The sequence below is a fragment of the Diadema setosum genome, chromosome 2, assembly GCF_964275005.1.
Source record: "Diadema setosum chromosome 2, eeDiaSeto1, whole genome shotgun sequence".
Classification (NCBI taxonomy): domain Eukaryota; kingdom Metazoa; phylum Echinodermata; class Echinoidea; order Diadematoida; family Diadematidae; genus Diadema; species Diadema setosum.
Window position 1 is genome coordinate 1,321,931 of NC_092686.1, and position 19,741 is coordinate 1,341,671.

At 38.5% G+C, this 19,741-nt stretch overlaps 1 protein-coding gene across 1 annotated transcript in view; it reads left to right on the forward strand.

Moving 5' to 3' along the window:
• Nucleotides 1–2,875, forward strand: part of LOC140238716 (E3 ubiquitin-protein ligase MARCHF8-like) — a 30,445-nt gene extending 27,570 nt beyond the window's left edge. The window contains exon 4 of the mRNA XM_072318616.1: nucleotides 1,938–2,875. Within this exon, the coding sequence (XP_072174717.1) occupies nucleotides 1,938–2,525 (588 nt within the window). The 3' untranslated portion in view covers nucleotides 2,526–2,875. The remainder of the gene's footprint in view (nucleotides 1–1,937) is intronic.
• The last annotated feature ends 16,866 nt before the right edge of the window (nucleotides 2,876–19,741 follow it).

The following is a 19,741-nucleotide window of genomic DNA, read 5'->3' on the forward strand; positions in this document are numbered from 1 at the left end:
TTGTAAATATGTATCATGATTAATCAGTATGACGATGTAGGTTGCTTGGAAGGCATTTTCACACACAAACTGCAAATTGTGTAAACGTCGTAGGTCAAGACTACCAATGAAACCTGTCCAGCTGTCCCCTTGAAGACCCTGCAACCGAAGCATGACTTTCTTCCTGCAAGTTCAGTGAGTCAGTCAGTATGTGGTTTAGGCATCGAAGTTTGGGAACATGCTGCAGTGAATATCCTAAAGTATTATGATGTGGCTGCAGTGCTCATGAGAATTACTGCATGTCGGCTATTTTCTCTGTCATCAAATCCCCACGAGAAAGAGGGAAAAAAGGGTGTGTGTGTGTGTGGGTGTGTGGGTGTGTGTGCGTGTGTGCGTATGCGTGTGTGTGTGTGTGTGTGTTTGCGTGTGTGTGTGTTTGTGTGTGTGTGTGTGTGTGTGTGTGTGTGTGTGTGTGAGGAAGTGAGATGACATCGAGAGACAAAATGAAAGTATAGAAGAGTTGAGAACTCAGTATGGTCAAGGGTCGTGATGAAAATGTCTGTAGCTTTACGACAAAGCAGGCGCCGAGAAAGGGGAAATATACCTAAACCGGAAGTATCATTTAGTACTGCGGACATTACATGCAGATTTTAGCATCTTCCTGTTCTTTAAAACTTGCTCGGGACGGTCAAAATCATACAACCTCGCAAAAAAAAAAAAATATCGGAACTACCCTGGATAGTGATAGTATAGGTATGTGCCAAGGAGCAATCAGCGACGGTTGAGAAAAATCCTTTAAGCTATCCCGTGGGGTATGTGTCAATTGATGTCGTACTTACTGCCATCTCACGACCTGAAGTGATAGTATTCACAATCAAAGGCTAACACAGCAGCAGGTCAGGATCTGTAATATTCAAAGGTCAATTCTGCGACGAAGATATAAGAAGGACTTATATTTCAAGAACGCCTGGTATGGATTTAAACTCTTATGAAAAGAAAAATGAGTACAAGATACTAATCCTGTACCCTTAATACAGATCAGGTACAATTTAATCAAGAGCAGGCAAAGGGGATTTAGTGGCATGACCTTTGCGTATTCCTCGAGCAGTGAGTGAGCGAATTACTTTCTAGAATGATTGAAAAATCTCCGGCACTAAGAAGGCTTACGGGCATAATCACTATCGTGTGGTTGCACTATCCAAAGTCCGTCTATTTCACTTTCGATAATTGCACGAATTCTGAAGACCCAGCGCTCTAATGAATAAGTCATTTTTAATGTGTCTTTAGTGTGTGAAGCAGCACTGGACTTCAGTTTTTGTTTTTATCAAAATCTCTTGACTTGCGGTTTGACGGTTTTGTTACTCCAAAAAATCTTGCATCTGCTACTGTTTTGCTTGTTAACACGTATTGTATACATGATAGCAATTTATAGTCGGTGCTCTACATAATCACATTTTTCGAGCCGTGGTCATGTGATGAGAGGAAACTTTTACTTCTTCGGTGTACAGGCCTTCTAGAAGGTTTATGTTGTCTAACAACCAGAATCTATGGATTGCAAAGGAATGTAGTGGACAATGGATATTCTACGTTTTGTCGGCGTCAGTTGCTACAACAATGATTTACTGAAACAGACACATGACAATATATAATACTGCATATATATATATATATATATATATATATATATATATTAGAGAGAGGGAGACAGAATAAGAGAGAGATGACTGCATACATACATCTTGATTTTATATTCAATATAAGTACAAAATTGTTTGTGTAATGGTTCAACCTCAAAGTTTGGATGACGAGTCAAAATGGTATTGAGGGGTGCCTCTGAAATTGACTAGCAGTCTGTCCTTGTTAGTGGGGTTAGTCATACAATTTACGTCAGCGTCATGTTCTTTGAGTATAACATCTTTAATCTAGTTTTCGTTTATTTTTATCTTTCATCTCTCTAGTCATCGGAAGAGAACACGGTAGCCTCAGCCATCACGATCCTCCTCCTTCTCGTCGGGGTGCTCTCCGTTGGCATCTATCTGTTGGCGGAGTACCTAGTCAAACTTTCCCGCAGCCGAGAACGTCATGTCAGGGACTCAAGTGAGGTGTGGGTCGCCGTCAGTCTCATGATCATCGGTGCAGTCGGCCTTCTTGTCTTCCTTCCCTGGTTCGTCATCTTCTGTGCGAGGACGGGGAGGACACCGAGGTCGCTGAGGGGCGACAACCCCGAGGACGACGTAGGAAACAGCACGACCAGTACCAATTCATCAACGCTTGATGCGTCCACGGGTGACAGTCTGTCAGACGGCGGTGACGGCGTGATGGTAGAAAACGCGCAGGTGGCCGACGAGCGACTTGGCGGCTCCAGGCCACAATGCGCGGACAGGTGCAATGTAGTGAGCACAGGCGCGCAGACGACGGATTGCGCGGAGGCACAAAGCGCATGCCCAGCTGACACGTGGTCGTACTTCAATCCAGTCGTTCATGAAAATGGAGTGACGGAGGATAGTATTCACTTCAGAGACAATCCAGAAATAATTTACGTATAGCAGAACTTTAAAAGTTATACACTCATCAGTTTCGTCTCAATTGCTGCTTTGTCTGATGATACATGGTGGAGTATGTAATGATTGCCGCAGAAGCAGACTGCACGATGACTCACAAAAAATGAAATTACCGTCAGTCAAAAAGAACACAAAAACCGACTAAAATCAGCACCGCTGAGTCAGAATGTGATTAACAATGTGTTTGTTTGTTGGTGACTCTATCCCGCCTCACTTAGTACACGTGCCACCTGTGGGCTTCGAGGGTCGAGGGATTACCGACAGGTCGACCAAGGAGCCTCCATGGCCAGCATTTCAATTGTTGCCCCGCTCTTTCCTCTCAACGAGATGAATCAAGACATGTCTAATGGTCGATCCACATTGTTTTTTAACCACTCGGTTTAGAACCCTGGCGAGATAACTGTAGGACGCTTTATTTCCACGGCTCTGAAACATTGATTTTCTACTTTCCTTCACTGGAATCAGGGAGGTCCCTGCTAGAATTGCTCTCAACCATATGATACTCCCTCCTAGTTTATCCGCCGGAAGTGAGCGAATGTTTTCGCCCTGTTCCATGACGAGTCCCCATGGTTGTCCAGCGATGTAAGAGGCCGTGAGCAGCCGACGGGGCCCACATCGAGAACAAGCTCCTGCCCGTCTGGCTACAAATCAAACATTTAACCTACTTACTGCTAACACGATGCCTAGATGCCTAAAGCTGAGTTGGCTGTCTACCTGTGCAGACTCAAATTACACACAAGACACTGGACAGACAGTGTTATTGGTGCTGTTTATGAGAAGAGACTGTCAAACGTTGTAAGAAATAGGAAGCGGAAGAAAACCTAATTACAACCATCTTGTCTTACATCAAACAAGTGTTAAAAAAACGATTTTGCCTACAGACAATATTGGACTATAGATGTAATTTTATCAACAAGCTGTACTTTTTTGTAAGATTGCAATTATCTGAGTAATAAATGGATCAGTGTCGTTAGTATGAACTTATCCCTTAAATTGATTTGCAAACATCCACTAATTCTTTTTTCAACATCACCGTTGCAGCTCGGAATTTATTCTCGTTATGTAGTTGATCGATCATTTAAGTAAGATAAAGATGAATAACTAGAAAATAATGAATCTAAAAGATTCGGACAAGGAAGCAAAAAAGCAACAACTACATTTCTATTTCAGTCAAATCCTTAGAGTTAATGAATAAGCACGTCTAGACGATCACATGGTGTCTCTGACGATGAATACTTTTGCTCGTTTGATATGCAAGAACTATATCTCGGAATAGCGAGAAATAAATCCTGAATATTATACTGTGTTTCTTCGCCGAGCACACTTTTTTTTTCTTTCTGGTGAACAGGGGGTATGTTTAAAAAAGAATTCAAGTTGATCTTAACAGTTGAGATCAGCTTAGAATTATGCTATGTTGATGTGTTTGTCTTCAATGGTGTTCTAACTTCCTGATGAAAATCAAAAATTTTGAAACTTTTTCACGCAACCATTGATACACAAAATAAAATAAGTAACAAAAGAGTTGGTCAGTTAACTTTGATGACAATTTGAAGTGTATTTTGAAAACATTAAGTGAATGTTTTATGATAATAATTATGATGATAATGCTAAACAAAAAAAGAGAGGCCAGTGGCCTACCATAGTTTTAAGTTGACTTTAACTTTTAAGATCAATTTTAATTCTTTGTAAAAGATTCCCCAGGTGCCGTTCGTCTTTCACCATCATATGTCATCAAATTATATGGAGAATATACAGTGCAGAATATTTAATATTGGTCGATTACTTTTTCGTTATCTATAGCCAATTATACGTGCATTATTTTACGAATCAGTGTACATATACTTATTTAATGTTGTTTGTTCTATTTTGCATGTACTCGTACTTCTGCGTTGTTTAATCATTCACTGTTACGCGTCACGTGATTAGGAACATCGTAATAAATGAGCTGAATAATTTATAGAGCTGTTGTAATCATGGAGTCGAGAAAGTACTCGTTTTAATATATTGAATTTTGCAAATGCGTCAAATTTAATTCACCGTCATTTCTTCGAGGTTTTTCTCCATTTTTGTAACTTTTGGCAAGCTAATCGAAACTGCTCAATAAAGTTGATATCTGAAAGAAAGGAATTGTCGTCATCGTCTTGAATGCTTGCAATAGTAAATAATTAGAACTGATGACCATTGCACAACAGATGTATATATGTATAATATATATAGAATGATATAATGATATTGTAATATAATATATCATAATTCGATATAAAATATGTTATTGTATATATATATATATATATATATATATATATATATATATATATATATATATATATATATATATATATATCCAAAGGCAGCAACATCAGCTGCAATAGCAGGCATGGGATTTGAGAAGTTGGTGTTAAGAGGGTTAAAGAATAAAACATTTAAAAGATAAATAACATTGGTTTAATATACATATTCCTTGCAGATTGATGAAAAGAAGGTATATAGGCTGGACTATGTGCTCTTGCTCGTGTGCATGTGATTCCTGCAAAGGAAAGAAAGAAAAAAAAAAGAACCTTATCTGTGTAACCTTTGTCATGTTCAGTGAGTTTCCTGTATGTCCGCACGATTTTCCTATAGACACTCAACCTATACACGTGATATACGACAGGAGTATACCAGCGTATTGCTGTGGTGGTACTACAAGTACTAGTAATAGTCGTGGTGGTGACTGTAATAACGATCAAAATAATGATAATCACGGAAATTATGTTATGGACGGATATATGGACAGGTAATATGGCAGCTGCAGTATACATAAAGAAGGAAAAGGGTATGACAGAGAGATATTTTGTGCAATATGGCCACTTCAAGCAATTTCTCCCATTTTAGGAGGACATCATCATAAATTAAAGTATAAGATCAATGTATTGTTCAAGTAGACACTGAAAAGGAGAACAAAATCTAACAAATAGAACATAAACAGATTGATTAAAAGTTGGACTTCAGAAACGATAACAAACTACTGATATCGATCACATTCACATACTGTCACGTGTGCAAGTAGCCTGTAGGTAATGGTGCCATGGCCTTTTAAGATCCTTGCTCGCTGTGTGTCATTGCTGAGAGCGAGTGTATTTGTCTGCTCGCTTTTTTTTAACGGCGTACATTTCCTTTTCCTTGAATGAAGAAAAGGAATATGATGGCTCGGGCTTCAGACCTTAAGATACGAATGGCAGGAAAAGGCCTATCGTCTGCCTATAACTTTTCAAAGTATTTCCGGAAAGACATACCGAGGACTTCCTTTTCTTTGTAGATTTCAGGACTGGTACATATCTATTGTCATAGAGCATGACTCGGACGTGTTTACAATTCGTGCAGATCTAAGCAATGTGAACGGATCTCATCGGGAGACAGGCATCGGAAGTCGAGGGGCGCAGACGACTTTGTTTGGTCAAAACGGGAACTCCTCGGCTCCCCATAAATGTCCTTTCACACACAACGATAGCAAATAAGATTATGAATGGTTAGTGGCGAAAAAAGTAACATTTTTCAGGGGATGTTTGGGGGGGGGGGCGAGGACAAGAGGACAGACAAACATGCTCTTTATAGTTCGTGTCCGTTCAGAGATTTCTGATCTAAAAGATTTATTATTCCTCCCCATCAAAATTTACAGAGAAACATTCTCACAAATTTAGAAGGAAGTAGCGCAGGGTTAGGCTCAAAATCTGACATTAGCATCCAAATTATTATACACAGCGTGTCTTACAGCAGTTCATGTTCACGTCTAATGCCTATAGGGAAAACTATTAAACCGTTATCTGCTCTTAAAGTTCAGTATAACACTCACCCTCACCCCCCCCCCCCCACCCGCCCCATCTGCCTCTCTGCCATGTCTGTACGTGTTATCCTTGACGGTATGCAGGTACCGTCACGTTTCCTTCTTACCTTTCCTTGAGAAGGCAGGTCGAGTACTCGGATAACTCGTGTCACTTACCTCTCTGGAACTCTGGGTGAAATTCCCCGACTTTACCTGCTTGAAGTTCCGCATACATCTTCCTTCATTTCATAGGTTTCCGATTAAAACTTAAATTATGATACTGCAAATTTCGTTTCTTTTTCCTTGAACGCATTGAACACGTACAACACGTTTACAATGGATTTTGGGAGAAAAAAATTGATTCAATGTCATAGTGATCTTTATTGCTATCATGCACATATCCAGTGAGTGAAATAATTATCACTAAAAGTACAATGTAGACCCTGCATTTTCATATTGCTTTATGATGGCCACATCTCTTTCCTTTTATTCATATTGTAGGTGCTATCGATAATATGTTACAGATGGAGAAACATAAACTTGAACTTGAACTTGACAGGCAGTAAGCCTCCTTGTATTACATTACCGGATAATATCTAAAAATGAGTTATTTGTTTTATAAAACGATAACTAACAACCGACAATACTGCACATTGTCTATTCATTCACGTACGCAGTGACCCTAAGTGAATAACTGGACCCTTCACCCAAGGACGTATACGTCCTTTGGTGTAGAGTCCAGTCATTCACTTATCCATATATGGATATCTCCTTGCTACATAGAAATGAATAATTATGTTCGGAGTACCTCATGTGTATTCATACATTGATAAAACTGACCATTTTTATGTTGGTTAGGCACTTCGCTCGTTCTCAAAGCGGCATAATACATAAGCTTGCCAGACATCTAACAATTTGTGAAATTAATCAATCATGTTTAAACAAAGAATGAACTTGAGTATACCAGGTGACCATAATGGTCCGTCAATCAACACTCGGGGAAGCATTTTGCACTGATTTTTTTTTTTTTCTTGGTTCTGGCTGCTCCCCCTACTTTTAGGGTCTGTAAAACGATTTTTTAAAAATCCGAAAAAAAAAAATTAGCTTCCTCCTTCTTCACGTCTAAGCGGCGGGGGGAGGGGGGGGGGGTAACATTGACATTTCAGGATGATGAAATGAAGGCCATATAGACATGATAGAGCATCAGGTCTTTCAGCGAAATTGGGCTAATGTGAAGTAAGTTGTAACAATCTGAACAGCATTTGATCATCTAATGATGGTGCCTGAACACGCAGAAGGGACCAGCGAAATAACCATCCCGATTATGTGACTATGACGTCACTCGTCACGTGCGAAGATAGAATCATTAGTTTTGAGCACAATAATATATCGAAAACATGTAATCTTTCTTCTTTTGGGAAAAAAGAATCACCTTCCAACCTTGGAGGATGATGTGCCAAACATGATATCCGTGAAATAATCGTGAAGGATGATCATTAAGGGAGGTGAAATTGAGAAAGCGAAAGTGATGGAATTCTACCCATAATGTGACGCAAGCGATATCATGCAAGTATTCACATGACCACAGTAACCTTTTTCATTGGTGTGTTTTTGTACATTCCTATCTCTTTTCATCAGTAGCATGGTAATAACGTTTTACACATTTTTAGCAAAAAAAGGTATTACAAATCTATCAAGCAAAACTAAGAACTAAAACCTATCTCTCTAGCGCAAAAAGTTGTCTTGAATATCTTAATGTCAAGCTATTCAGCAACAACAAAAAAAAATTATCAGTCAGTTATTTTACTTTAGATTATATCCTGTTTGCAACAGCATTATCTATATAAGTCTGTTATACATAATTGTTATGACCAATACATGTGGATCTATCTGCCAGTATCTCTGAAAATAAATCTCTACTGTATTTGGCCTTGACATTGCGAACTAGCATGAACTATAGAATCAATGCATTTGCCATAATGTCAAACATCTCCAGTGTTCTAAGCTGTTCTAAATCACGCCTACCTGAATAAAGCGGCGTGTAAAATATTGAAACGTTGTTGCGTGTACAATAAGATTAACCTGTTGAAACTAGCACGCCGCATTACACCCAGGATTGTTCAGTTAATGATTCGAAGCGTTACGAGAGCGTTCAGAATGATGTTCCCAGTAGCCATAAATTCCCTTAAATCGAGAATGGCGTGTTCGATTTGGAAAACATTAAAGGGATGTATGTTATTAAGATGAGGATTGAGTTTTTAACGTTTTGCGAGATACTATAAGAAACCACTTGCGAAATCTTACAGAGTATACAATTCTAAGAGGAATTCAAACTTTATTTGATGAAAATCCGTTTTGAAATGGCTGAGATATCCAAAAACCAAAGTAAAACAAAGCGATCCTGATAAAAGGTACATCATGGGTCCCACCTTTTATCAGGATCCCTTTGTTTTAGACATCTCGGCCATTTCAAATGCTATTTTCATCAAATTAACTTTGAATCCCTCTTAGCATTACATGCTCTTACACATTTCATGAGAGGTTTCTCATCATCTCACAAAAAAGTTGGAAACCTGAAGCCCCATTTCAACCAAAACTATAACACCCCTTTAAGGGTTGAAGAGCGGAGTGTGCGCTGTCACAGAGTGTTGGTGAAACCATGGAGGTAGGTGAATTCTACCTCCATGGTGAAACTATGGAGCTGTATAGCTCCTTGGTGCAACCAAGATGAGACAAGACCACCGATCACCGTCAACCTCGGACAGCATTTTCCTCGTCAGTTTCCATTCAGTCACGGACCAAATCGTGTTGTGTCGGACAGCTATTTGTGGGACTGATCGGGGAGGCTGGACTGATCGTGCGCCCCTCGCTTTAAAGCCCAACACCCTTCGTTCGCCTCGCCATCAGGAAGGGAGGAGGGGAAGGCAATACCCCCAATAAGACCATAATCTTTTCTCCACCCTTACAAGCTTTCCTACCCGGAAATTATTGCATCTTGCTATGAGCGGATAGCATTAAACAATTCGTAGGTCAACTCTTTCCTAACGAGTGAGTGCGTGACAGCGCCTTGGCTCACAGACCCACTTTCGTACAAGACTGAACCTTCGTTTTTATTTTTGTATAGCGCTATACATCACCCGCCACTTGATGGCGCTGTAAAGGTCATGGAACGTACATGTAACTGATACAAGCAAGAGAGAGTATATCTCAGGCAATCCAGTGGCCGTGTATGATGTGCATATTGAAAACATTTGAAAACATAAGGTCACACGTAAGGACAAAATAATGATTGAACGCAGGAGTTCATATCAACAGGGAGTTGTCATCTCCCTGTTACAAGAATGTCTCGTACATCATAGGCCTGTGTGTGTAAGTGCTATGTACTAGTATATGTTTGTGCCACAAACATATACTAGTGTACGGTGTGTGATGTGCATTTGTGTGTACTTGCTTGCCTATACTGTCAATTGAGACATATTGTGCTGGAGATATTTTGAGAGATAAGAAAAACAGTAGATATCAGCGCAGGCTCTCCTTCTCCATGGACGTCACTCCTGTGATTCGCGGTGTGGTTTTAGGAAAGAACTGTGAAAAACAGGAACTACGAACAGAAAAACAAAAACACTGAATCATAGACAATTTGTAACAACAACAAACATAAAACCAAATGGAACACTTCTACAACTCCGAAAAAAAAAGATTAGAATTTTCGGAGAGGAACCTCTACCCTGGCTTTGTTCGGAGACTTTCTGCAACAAATACCACTTCCGGAGTCGTCTGTGCAATAAGCACAAACAAATAAGTTATGAAATGATCGCTTACAGATAGAGAAAGTGCACATCCTTGCATGTCGTCTGTTGTTATACTGTCTTCACAGTGTTGTGTCCTGAAGATGAACTTTCGGATAAAACAGACGGGGTCAGGACACTGTGCTTACGAGTTATTTTCATTTTCATTCATGCTATCGTTGGTGACAGCATTGCCATCATCATCATCATCATCATCATCACCATTGATTTTTAAACACTAAAACTTTTCTTATTACAGAGCGGTGGTATTATCCCAATCACAAATGGTACTAATGATGATGATGATGATAATAGTAATGATAATAATGATAATAATAATAATCATCATCATCATCATCATCATCATCATCATCATCATCATCATCATAATCATAATAACAATACTACTACTAATGATAATGATTATAAAAATAATAATAACAGGATGAACACTTGGTGTCCATTCAAAAGTAATGATTGCACCTAATAACATCTTTTCTTTCGACATGTTCTCTATCTTAAAGGGATGATACAGTATTGTTGGAGATGAGAATTGGGCTTTTAACTTTTTGCGAGATACCAAGAAAACACTTATGATATAGTACAGAGCATACCATTTTCAAAGTTTTCAGAGTTTATTTGATGAAAATAGGGTTTGGAATGACTGAAACATCCAAAAACAAAGTATATAAAACAAAGTGATCGTAATTAAGTGTGGGTCCCACATCATTCATTAGAATCGCTCTTTTTTGGATATCTCAGCCATTTCAAAACCAATTTTCATCAAATAAACGTTGAATTCCTCATGGAATTACAAGCTCTTTCATATTTCATAAGAGGTTTCTCATTATCTCATCCAAAAATGTTAGAAACCTGAAATTAGGTCTCAACCAAAACTATACTATCCCTTTAAGATACGTCGTTCTTTCCCCCGTCTCCTTTTCCTTTCCCTTTCTCCCCCCCCCCCCCCCCCTCACTTTTACTCCCTGTCACTTTCTCTTTGATTGTGGGGTTGAATTAAGTTCATCAAGTATAGATCAGTGAGTCATGAAACGCCTACCTCAATAGGTTGGTCGGCCTGGCCCGTGGGCTACAGCCGAGCTCGATTTTAGGGGATTTACCAATTAACATCCATCGATTGGCGGGATAAGAATAAGAACCTTGACTGCTTTGCACAGCATTGGAGAAGGAAGAAAGGATTTTCATTTGCTATGATGATCCGAGCAGCAGTTAGGCAATCAAGGGAATTAATGGCATTAATGATACTTTCCCGAATTCGTGTTAATTGACGATACTGTGTATACTGTATTCTATGTTATTTACAGAGATTACAACCTATTACTTGTCCAATTTATAGAGATATCTATTATTAGATTTTTCTCAGCGCGGTGGAGTTTAATTAGCAGTATAGATTTATTTTCAGTACACATACATCTTCTCGGACGACTAATCACGCCTTTACAAAATGCAGATTTAATTTCTCATAGCAAGGGGAAAGTACAATTCAGAGACAGTTAATTGGATATATATAAAAAAAAAAACTACACTATAACAGCAAGAGATATTTGTGTTATAGGAGATCACAGAAACTCTGACTGAAATGAAACAAATAATAAAACCGTGACAGTTGGAATGTCATCATTTGACCTAACTTTGAGTCATACTAGGGCCGTCCAAAATTAGCAATATGATCATTAATGTCAGTTCGTTCTAAACTCCTGACTCGCTCTGAACAAATTAATATGGTCACGCGCTCTCATAATATTATTGCATTAGTCAATACCAATCATACATTATTGAAACGCAGCGTTTCTCCGTGTACAAGTTTACAACAATAAACACGTAAAATCTAACAAACACAATGAGAGAAGAGAAATGACAAAATAGTTATCAGTGAGAAGGATGTCTTAATTGAAATTTCACTGTACTTCATGTCACCAACAATTATGATCGCACGCAAAAACTATACAAATTAGGTTAAAGGGAATGTAAACCCAAAGAGCAATGTGGAGTGAGTAAAAGCATTAACATTAGTAGAACACATCAGTGAAAGTTTGAGGTAAATCGGACGATCAATATAAAAGTTATGAATTTTTAAAGTTTTGGTGTTGGAACCGCTGGATGAGGAGACTACTAGAGGTTATGACGTATGAGTGGACTACAATATAAAGAAAATATAAAAGGAATTCCACAAAAATTAACTTTTCTAGCAAAATGAAAGAGTACTTGACAAACAGCTTTCAGAAAGCAGGGAGAATAATTGCTACCCCTAACATATCTCAGTATCAAGTTGATGGAATGTGTAATTTTCATGAAATATGAATTTTTATTAAATTCCCTTTATATTTTCTTTACATTGTAGTCCACTCATACGTCATAACCATTAGTAGTCTCCTCATCCAGCGGTTCCAACACCAAAACTTTAATAATTCATAACTTTTGCATCGATTGCCCGATTTTCCTCAAACTTTCACTGATGTGTTTTACTAATGTCACTGCTTTCACTCAACCCACATTGCTCTTTGGGTTTACGTTCCCTTTAAGCGACGGATTCAGGCCATCATAACTATACCACTGGCTCGTCAAACACGTTTTGGTCAATATTTCATCAACTTTACGTGCATATTGATATAACCCATACCCAATGTAAGTCTGCTTGGCTCTCTTCGCAGCTAACCATGAAGCTGGTTTGAATGACAAAGTTTTTTCTTCTTCTTCTTTTCATTTCATATCAAAATATGATATTCAGGTTAGATTTGTGTGCAGATAATTGGGTGATTTGAAAGGGTATGACATCGCCTCACGCAATTTGCATACAATAGTGTCACTGTTCTTGAAAATTGCATGTCAGGTTTCAAAATGGCGTAGTTTTCTCGATGTGTCCGATATTCATCACACTTCCACTTTCGCTCTATTCATCCATTTGTGTGCTTCACGCGCCGATTGGCACAGAAAACCTCACAGCGTTGTACACACCGTCAACGGGTTGAAGATCAACTTTGATACGAGTTGGCATAGCGCTTTGATGCATTTAGGGTTGACATTCTAGGTCCGGTAGGACGTGTAGTCTACCATCGTCTCTGCCACCATTCAGTTGCCATTATTTCTGTTCAGTACTTATCAGTGAGTAATATCATGTGTAACTTATTCTCATTGGTGTAATTCTATGACTGATAATGCAAGTTTGTGAATTGTCATGTATCTTCTCTTATAACGCTCTTGACGTCTACATCAACCTTGACGTGTGATGTACTTCAGCTGAAGTATGGATTACCAGGGAGGTGGGATGCCACCTCCCTGGGATTACATACTAGTATTAGGCTCTCTGGTTGTGTACAAGATATAGCTGACACTCGACCATTATGACATACGTAGATTGTAATACAGACTTCCGCTTTGCGTACTGATGAAGTCACGCCCTGTGACAGCACACTCCACCTTTATACCATTTCTATGATTCTTCCTTGAAATAAATGAACTGGCAATTTTTGCAGAGAGTGGGTCCTTCATGTCCGCAAGACCAATCGACACACACAAACACACGCGCGCGCGCGCACACACAACACACAATCGCGCACACACACACACACAAATTATGATAATATGACACAGACTGGAGAACTATTAGGAAGGACAAGTCGGTAAACTTGCCATGGACAGCTCTGGCGCTTGCATGGTATGTTGTGTAGAAATATCAGAAAGCACAGTATGGAATCAGAGCAGTGTAGAGGAAAATCGGTTAACCCCAACTGTCATCCATTCAAAGCATCTCACCTGGATTAATTTACTCTTAAAAAGAGATAATAAATGACAATAATTTCATCAGGACAATATCTTTGAGTACATTTGTATCATCAGTGATATATTTTGGCATATGCCGGATATTTTGCCAAGCAAATGTTTAATATCATAGAAACCCTGACACTGACTTCACCACCGTAGTCATCATCATTCTAGTCAATATTGACATTCACTTCTCGGTCTGACTTGTCTCTTCTGATATCACTCTCTCTGCAATACGCCCGAAGAGATTACTAGTACACGCTCTTTGATTACATTGCATCACACGAGATGGCACATTGCACCAGACATCAATAGAGGGCGCTATTACGATTAACACGGACACAATGCATCAAGCTGAACTTTGCAAGCTTTTGGACTTTGGTTTGATATATTTTTACATCATATTCTTTTTTTCTTCTTCTTCTTAATACAATATGAAAAAAAGTAAACAAACTTTAGCTCCAGTACTTTGCAACAGGAAAACAAGATATTACTACACATAGTGTAGAATTGGATACAAGGGGATTAACAGTACAAAAGACATCACGGTGTTTATATTATAAATTTCCTTTAGTACCGGCAATTGTGGGGAATAGCATTTGGTAACAACGGATTCAGTTATGGTGATGGCATACTGCTTTGCAACCATAACACTATCTATGACCAATGTTATCACGCTGATACAAAATATACACCTTAAATTCACTACAAACAGGGAGGTACCTTCCTGCTACAAAGCACAGAAATTCAATCCCATCCACTGAGCTAAATGGGAGGTGCATGTGAGTGAAGTGTTTTTTTAAATGTTACAACTTTTCACACTTCAAAACAAAAGGAGTGCATTTTATGAATTCAAATGGTAGAGTCATTGTAAGGCTGAACAGAATATAACTCACCAACATACAGTCCGATCTTCAGTAAAAACTTCTCACAACTTAATGTGGGTATTATTGCATAGTCATTCCCCCTGGGTCAATCATCGGGAATGAAGTTACATTTTTAGCTCCTCAGTAGTGGTGCATATTATCATGATTATAGTACAACATCATTTAAGATACTAAGCAACATATAGGACTTTCTATATACCATGGTAACTCAGTGCATACTCAGATTAACTTGTGGCCCATGACTAAGTGGGATGCCTTAATTTTCTTGTCTGACTGTTAATTACCTTTGGCACTTTGATCAGGGTTAATATTCCGGAAAAGTATAGAAAAACTTTCTGTCTCCATGACACATTACCTGTAGAAGTATATCTTGGGCAAGTGTAATGTTCCTTAGGGCAAGTATTCTCTATCTCTGGTGAAATATGTCTCTCTGAAGTAGCCTTGACTCTCTCAAATATTACAAAGCATCTTTCCCCCTTCAAAAACAACTAACAAACAAAACAAAACAAGAGAAAATAGGGCCTCACAAAGACTAACATGGGGGAGGGATAAAATCTGCCCCCTGACTCGCAAGTACCCCTCCATTTCTTATTCAAAGGGTGCAGCGTCCTGGAGGTGCATTTCCCTCTATAATGAAATGTTCACACCATCACTATGGCTAGGTCATAAGTGTGACATTGTTTAACCCGTTCCGTATTGGAACCTGGTGGCCAGCGTAGTAAGTCTATGGACATTTCAAAATTCAGTATGGAACAGATTAATAGATGACTGCCAGAGAGGATATATCATCGGCTGAGAACCAGAAAGCCTCTATTGAACTCTAAGATTTGAGCATAAAAAGAACAATCAATTTTCATGAACCATATAGCTTACTTAATCATAAGTGGGTAGATTACAAGTATTGTTCCAAATATCGGGTAAAAATAGCACCCTTGTGGTCTTGAATTTTTTGCATTTTACTGAAAACGAAAATAATCTAAAATTGACACCATAATGCAGAGATCAAGCTCTAAAATGTGATACCAATAATTCAATACCCCCAAATTGTGATTATGGTTCTGGTTTTCAGTCGACGATATGGAATGTTCACTTGAAGGGTGTGAGAAGTTAATCAGGAGGTTGTATTTCCTAGAGATGAAGTTCAGGGTTATAAAACCTTCCTGGAATAACATACATATATCAAGCTCTGAGATAAGAACACTCTATAATCACAATTCCTGATAATGAGGTCATAAGATGCCATACATAGTATTATGTGGGTTAGACACAGTAGTTTGAGAATGCAACTTGAATAGTCTGTGGTAGCCATTTTCACAGCATCACCACTAAGCCCACAACACACATGACAGCTTTTCTATTTCAATCACTGTGAAGAATTCTGCTCAATTGCTAGTTTCACAATTTGCTTCACACTGAGTTTACTTCACATGATGCCAATCTTCAGTCCCTCAATCTCCAGCACTGTGTCAAACATAGAAATGCAATCTATCTGTTGAGCTAAAACAGCATCATTCTTTCTTTGGGAATCACTTGCCATTCATTAACTTGTTACTGTTCTTCTGTCGCAAGGCATCCTTAAATCTTCTGCCCTTGAAGGCACTACATGTACTACACATTACAGTTAACTTATCTGCTAATCTGGGGCCCATTTCATAAACTTGTCATCAGTGACAAGTTTTCATAGATGTGACAAGCTACTGAAATCCTTGCATCTGATTGGCTGAGAGCAAATTTGTCACAGAAATGTGGCAGTTGTCACTGATAACAAGTTTTATGAAACAGGCCCCTGATCATCAAATGGAACTTGTTATCCCAAATAATATCCGATTATATGAGATTGCATGTTACCCCCTCCCAATCATTTCAGTATTTCCTGGAAAAGGAGCAACATTTCACGATATTTAATAAATTAAGCAAATGATCCGCTTTTGCACAATTAAACAATATATGCACTTCAGTATTGCATGACCCTAGTAAATTGAGTCTTTAGCAGGTATACCAGTATCAACAGAGTAGCCCACAATTGTGTGTAGCATCCCTCATGAAAAATATATGCAAATTGCTGTCTTTTAATGCAACTGAATAGGACATGAAGATCACATTTGATACTAGACACAAAAATCTGTCTGTACAAAGTAGATTTTAATCATTTTTTTTTTTTTTACTTTTATGGTTCTCCTCCGTATTCCGTGAAGCCAGATGTAGTAGCCGCGGAACACATCCGCGCCGACCAGATACAGACCGATCTTTTGGTCAAGTTTGGTACGTACACACAGCGGGTATTCTCCGAGATCTTGATATATACGCACATATGCAGAGAAACAATACAGGGTAAATGTATGGTGGAACCCATCTACATTCATAGAAAAAGAGGTGGCTACACCCTAGCATCTTGTCTGGACACACACGTACATACGCACAAACTATAGTAAAGTCAGAACAGGCATCTTTGGCACGTAATCAATGCATATCGAAACTCTGTGTGCTAAAAGACACAAGAACTGAGCAATGCATAATAGATACATGATATAACTGTGCTGCAGTGCATGTATAGTTTGTTGACACTGTTCAAATGCAGCAACTGCAGAATCTGCTTGCAGGAAAAGCAAATGCTCAGATGCACGATGTAGTACTATGCAAGTAAGCATACATATTATGTTCTTTGTAAGCACATTCTCCTTGCTGGTGAACAGCGAGCAGGTTTAAAAGACAGAAATGGTTTTCTTTGTATCAATGTCACAGGCTATTGGGAGGTCTTAAATTTGAATTTGAATTTGAAATTTGAGTTTGTCTTTTAAAACACTACAAATTGGACTCTAGTTCCGAGCATCACCAGGGAGGTCGAATACAAATGACATCCTTGTATTCAATGCAATTGAGAAATCTCGCTGTCCAAGACAGATATGGTACATGTGGTACACACAGACGGCTGAGGATGTTTACACAACCCACACGTCGGACACTGGGATAATTTTGCAGCTGAAGTTATCTTCTTGTTCTTATTAGATTGGCAACTCTGATTTTAAATGCTGACCTAGTTTGGAGACAAGATTAGCTGGCGCTGAGTGTATTCATTACACAAAATCAGATAATAAACACAAGCTTGACCATTTATGAGAGAAACATTATCCTAACCCTGTAAACTGTATTGCAAATTTGATGATCAATTGAAATTTAAGGACTTAAAAAACTTTGGATAATTTTGTACCTGAAAAAACATAATGGTGCATGACCAAAGCAAAAAAAAAAAAAAAAAATCAAATTAAAGAGAAGTTTTTATTCTGCTAATGAAATGCATGTTGTACTAGCAATGACGATAAAAGCATAATTAAAAGATACGACATCAAACCATATAAATGCAGTCTTTGGGACTTCTTGATGGTTTAAAACAACATGTGAGACATGATTCTATGCAGAATGAAAGTGTCTGACCTCTGGTAACTACACAAAATTATTTTGGGGGGACAAGTGAAACTATGCAATACTGGTTAAATCTGTGATGTTTTACTGCCTGAAGCATTGATGGATAGCACACAAAATATCAACTTTTTCATGACTTAGCACTGGATGTTGCATACAATTTTCACTTTCCTCTTTAATTGTCTTTAATTTAAATAGAGTATTCAGTAGATGCCTCATTCTTCTCATGGAAATCTTATCCTTGCGAACATAACAGAACATCATTTGTCTCGTTTCTTTGATATGAAAAATGATATGAAGTGGGAAAAACACATGACATTCACAAACTTTTTTGAGATAGATGCTTTCACAATTGTGGGCTACTGTCACAAATATATACACACTAATCTGACAAAAAAGGAGAGAATTCAAATGAAATGAAATATCTTCAAACGTTAAAGAGTGGCTGAAGGCCCTTGGGTAGCCTGAGCTCTGGTCTCATCAAACCCGACACATTACAGGTTGTCATGACCATCATTACACCTCCTATGCAAGGCAGCCCAGACATGAGGCTTGGACCAGTGACCTGCAGTCACACTGTGGCACCAATGCCCTAACCACTAGACCCCAGCCACTAATCACTTACTTACAAAGTGATTACCTTTACATAGGAAAAGCCATAACTAAGACATGAGATAAAACAGCATAATCCAAGTTTCAACACTGACACTAAATCAGTAATTATGACAGTTAGTCTCATGTCAAGAGAAGACTTTGAATTATTTGCACAATCTGACTGACAGTCAATATTGAATTCATAGCATACAATACATCATGCCCAAGCATGTATTCAGCCAAAAAAACTCGTAGCATACATGACTGCAAAATATACAGGTATAACCTGAATTACTTAACAGAAGAGAAGTTACATCCTCCTTAACTGACAACTATTTTGTCAGTTTGGTATGAGAGGGTTAAGTCCTTAGATTTTGCACATTTTTAAAGCTCTTCTGGGGCCTGTTTCATAAAACTTGTCATCAGTGACAAGTTGTCATAGATGTGACAAGCTACTGAAATCCTTGCAGCTGACTGGCTGAGAGCAAATTTGTCATAGAAATGTGGCAGTTGTCACTGGTGACAAGTTTTATGAAACGGGCCCCTGATATCAAAATGACATATTCAACAACAGCAACAACCATACACACACACACACACACACGAAACAAATGCCATAGGTGAAGAAAGAACCATCAAGCAGTCTGCAACCCTGTTAATTCAGAGATTGATGTTGAATATGTTCAGTAATTGGTGGACCCCACTTCACAAAAACATTAAGTGGGCAAGTCAAAGGGTCAAATCAGAAAAAAAAAGTATTGTCTGTACAGGTTTTTTCATATATATTGGATATATATATATTTTTGAGTAGATGGCGAGTGAAGAGTGACATCTTTTGCCTTCAATATCTAATGAAAATCATTACCATGATATACATAATGCTTGAAATCATGTGGAAGAATTTGCCCTAAAAATTCTGGGAAAACG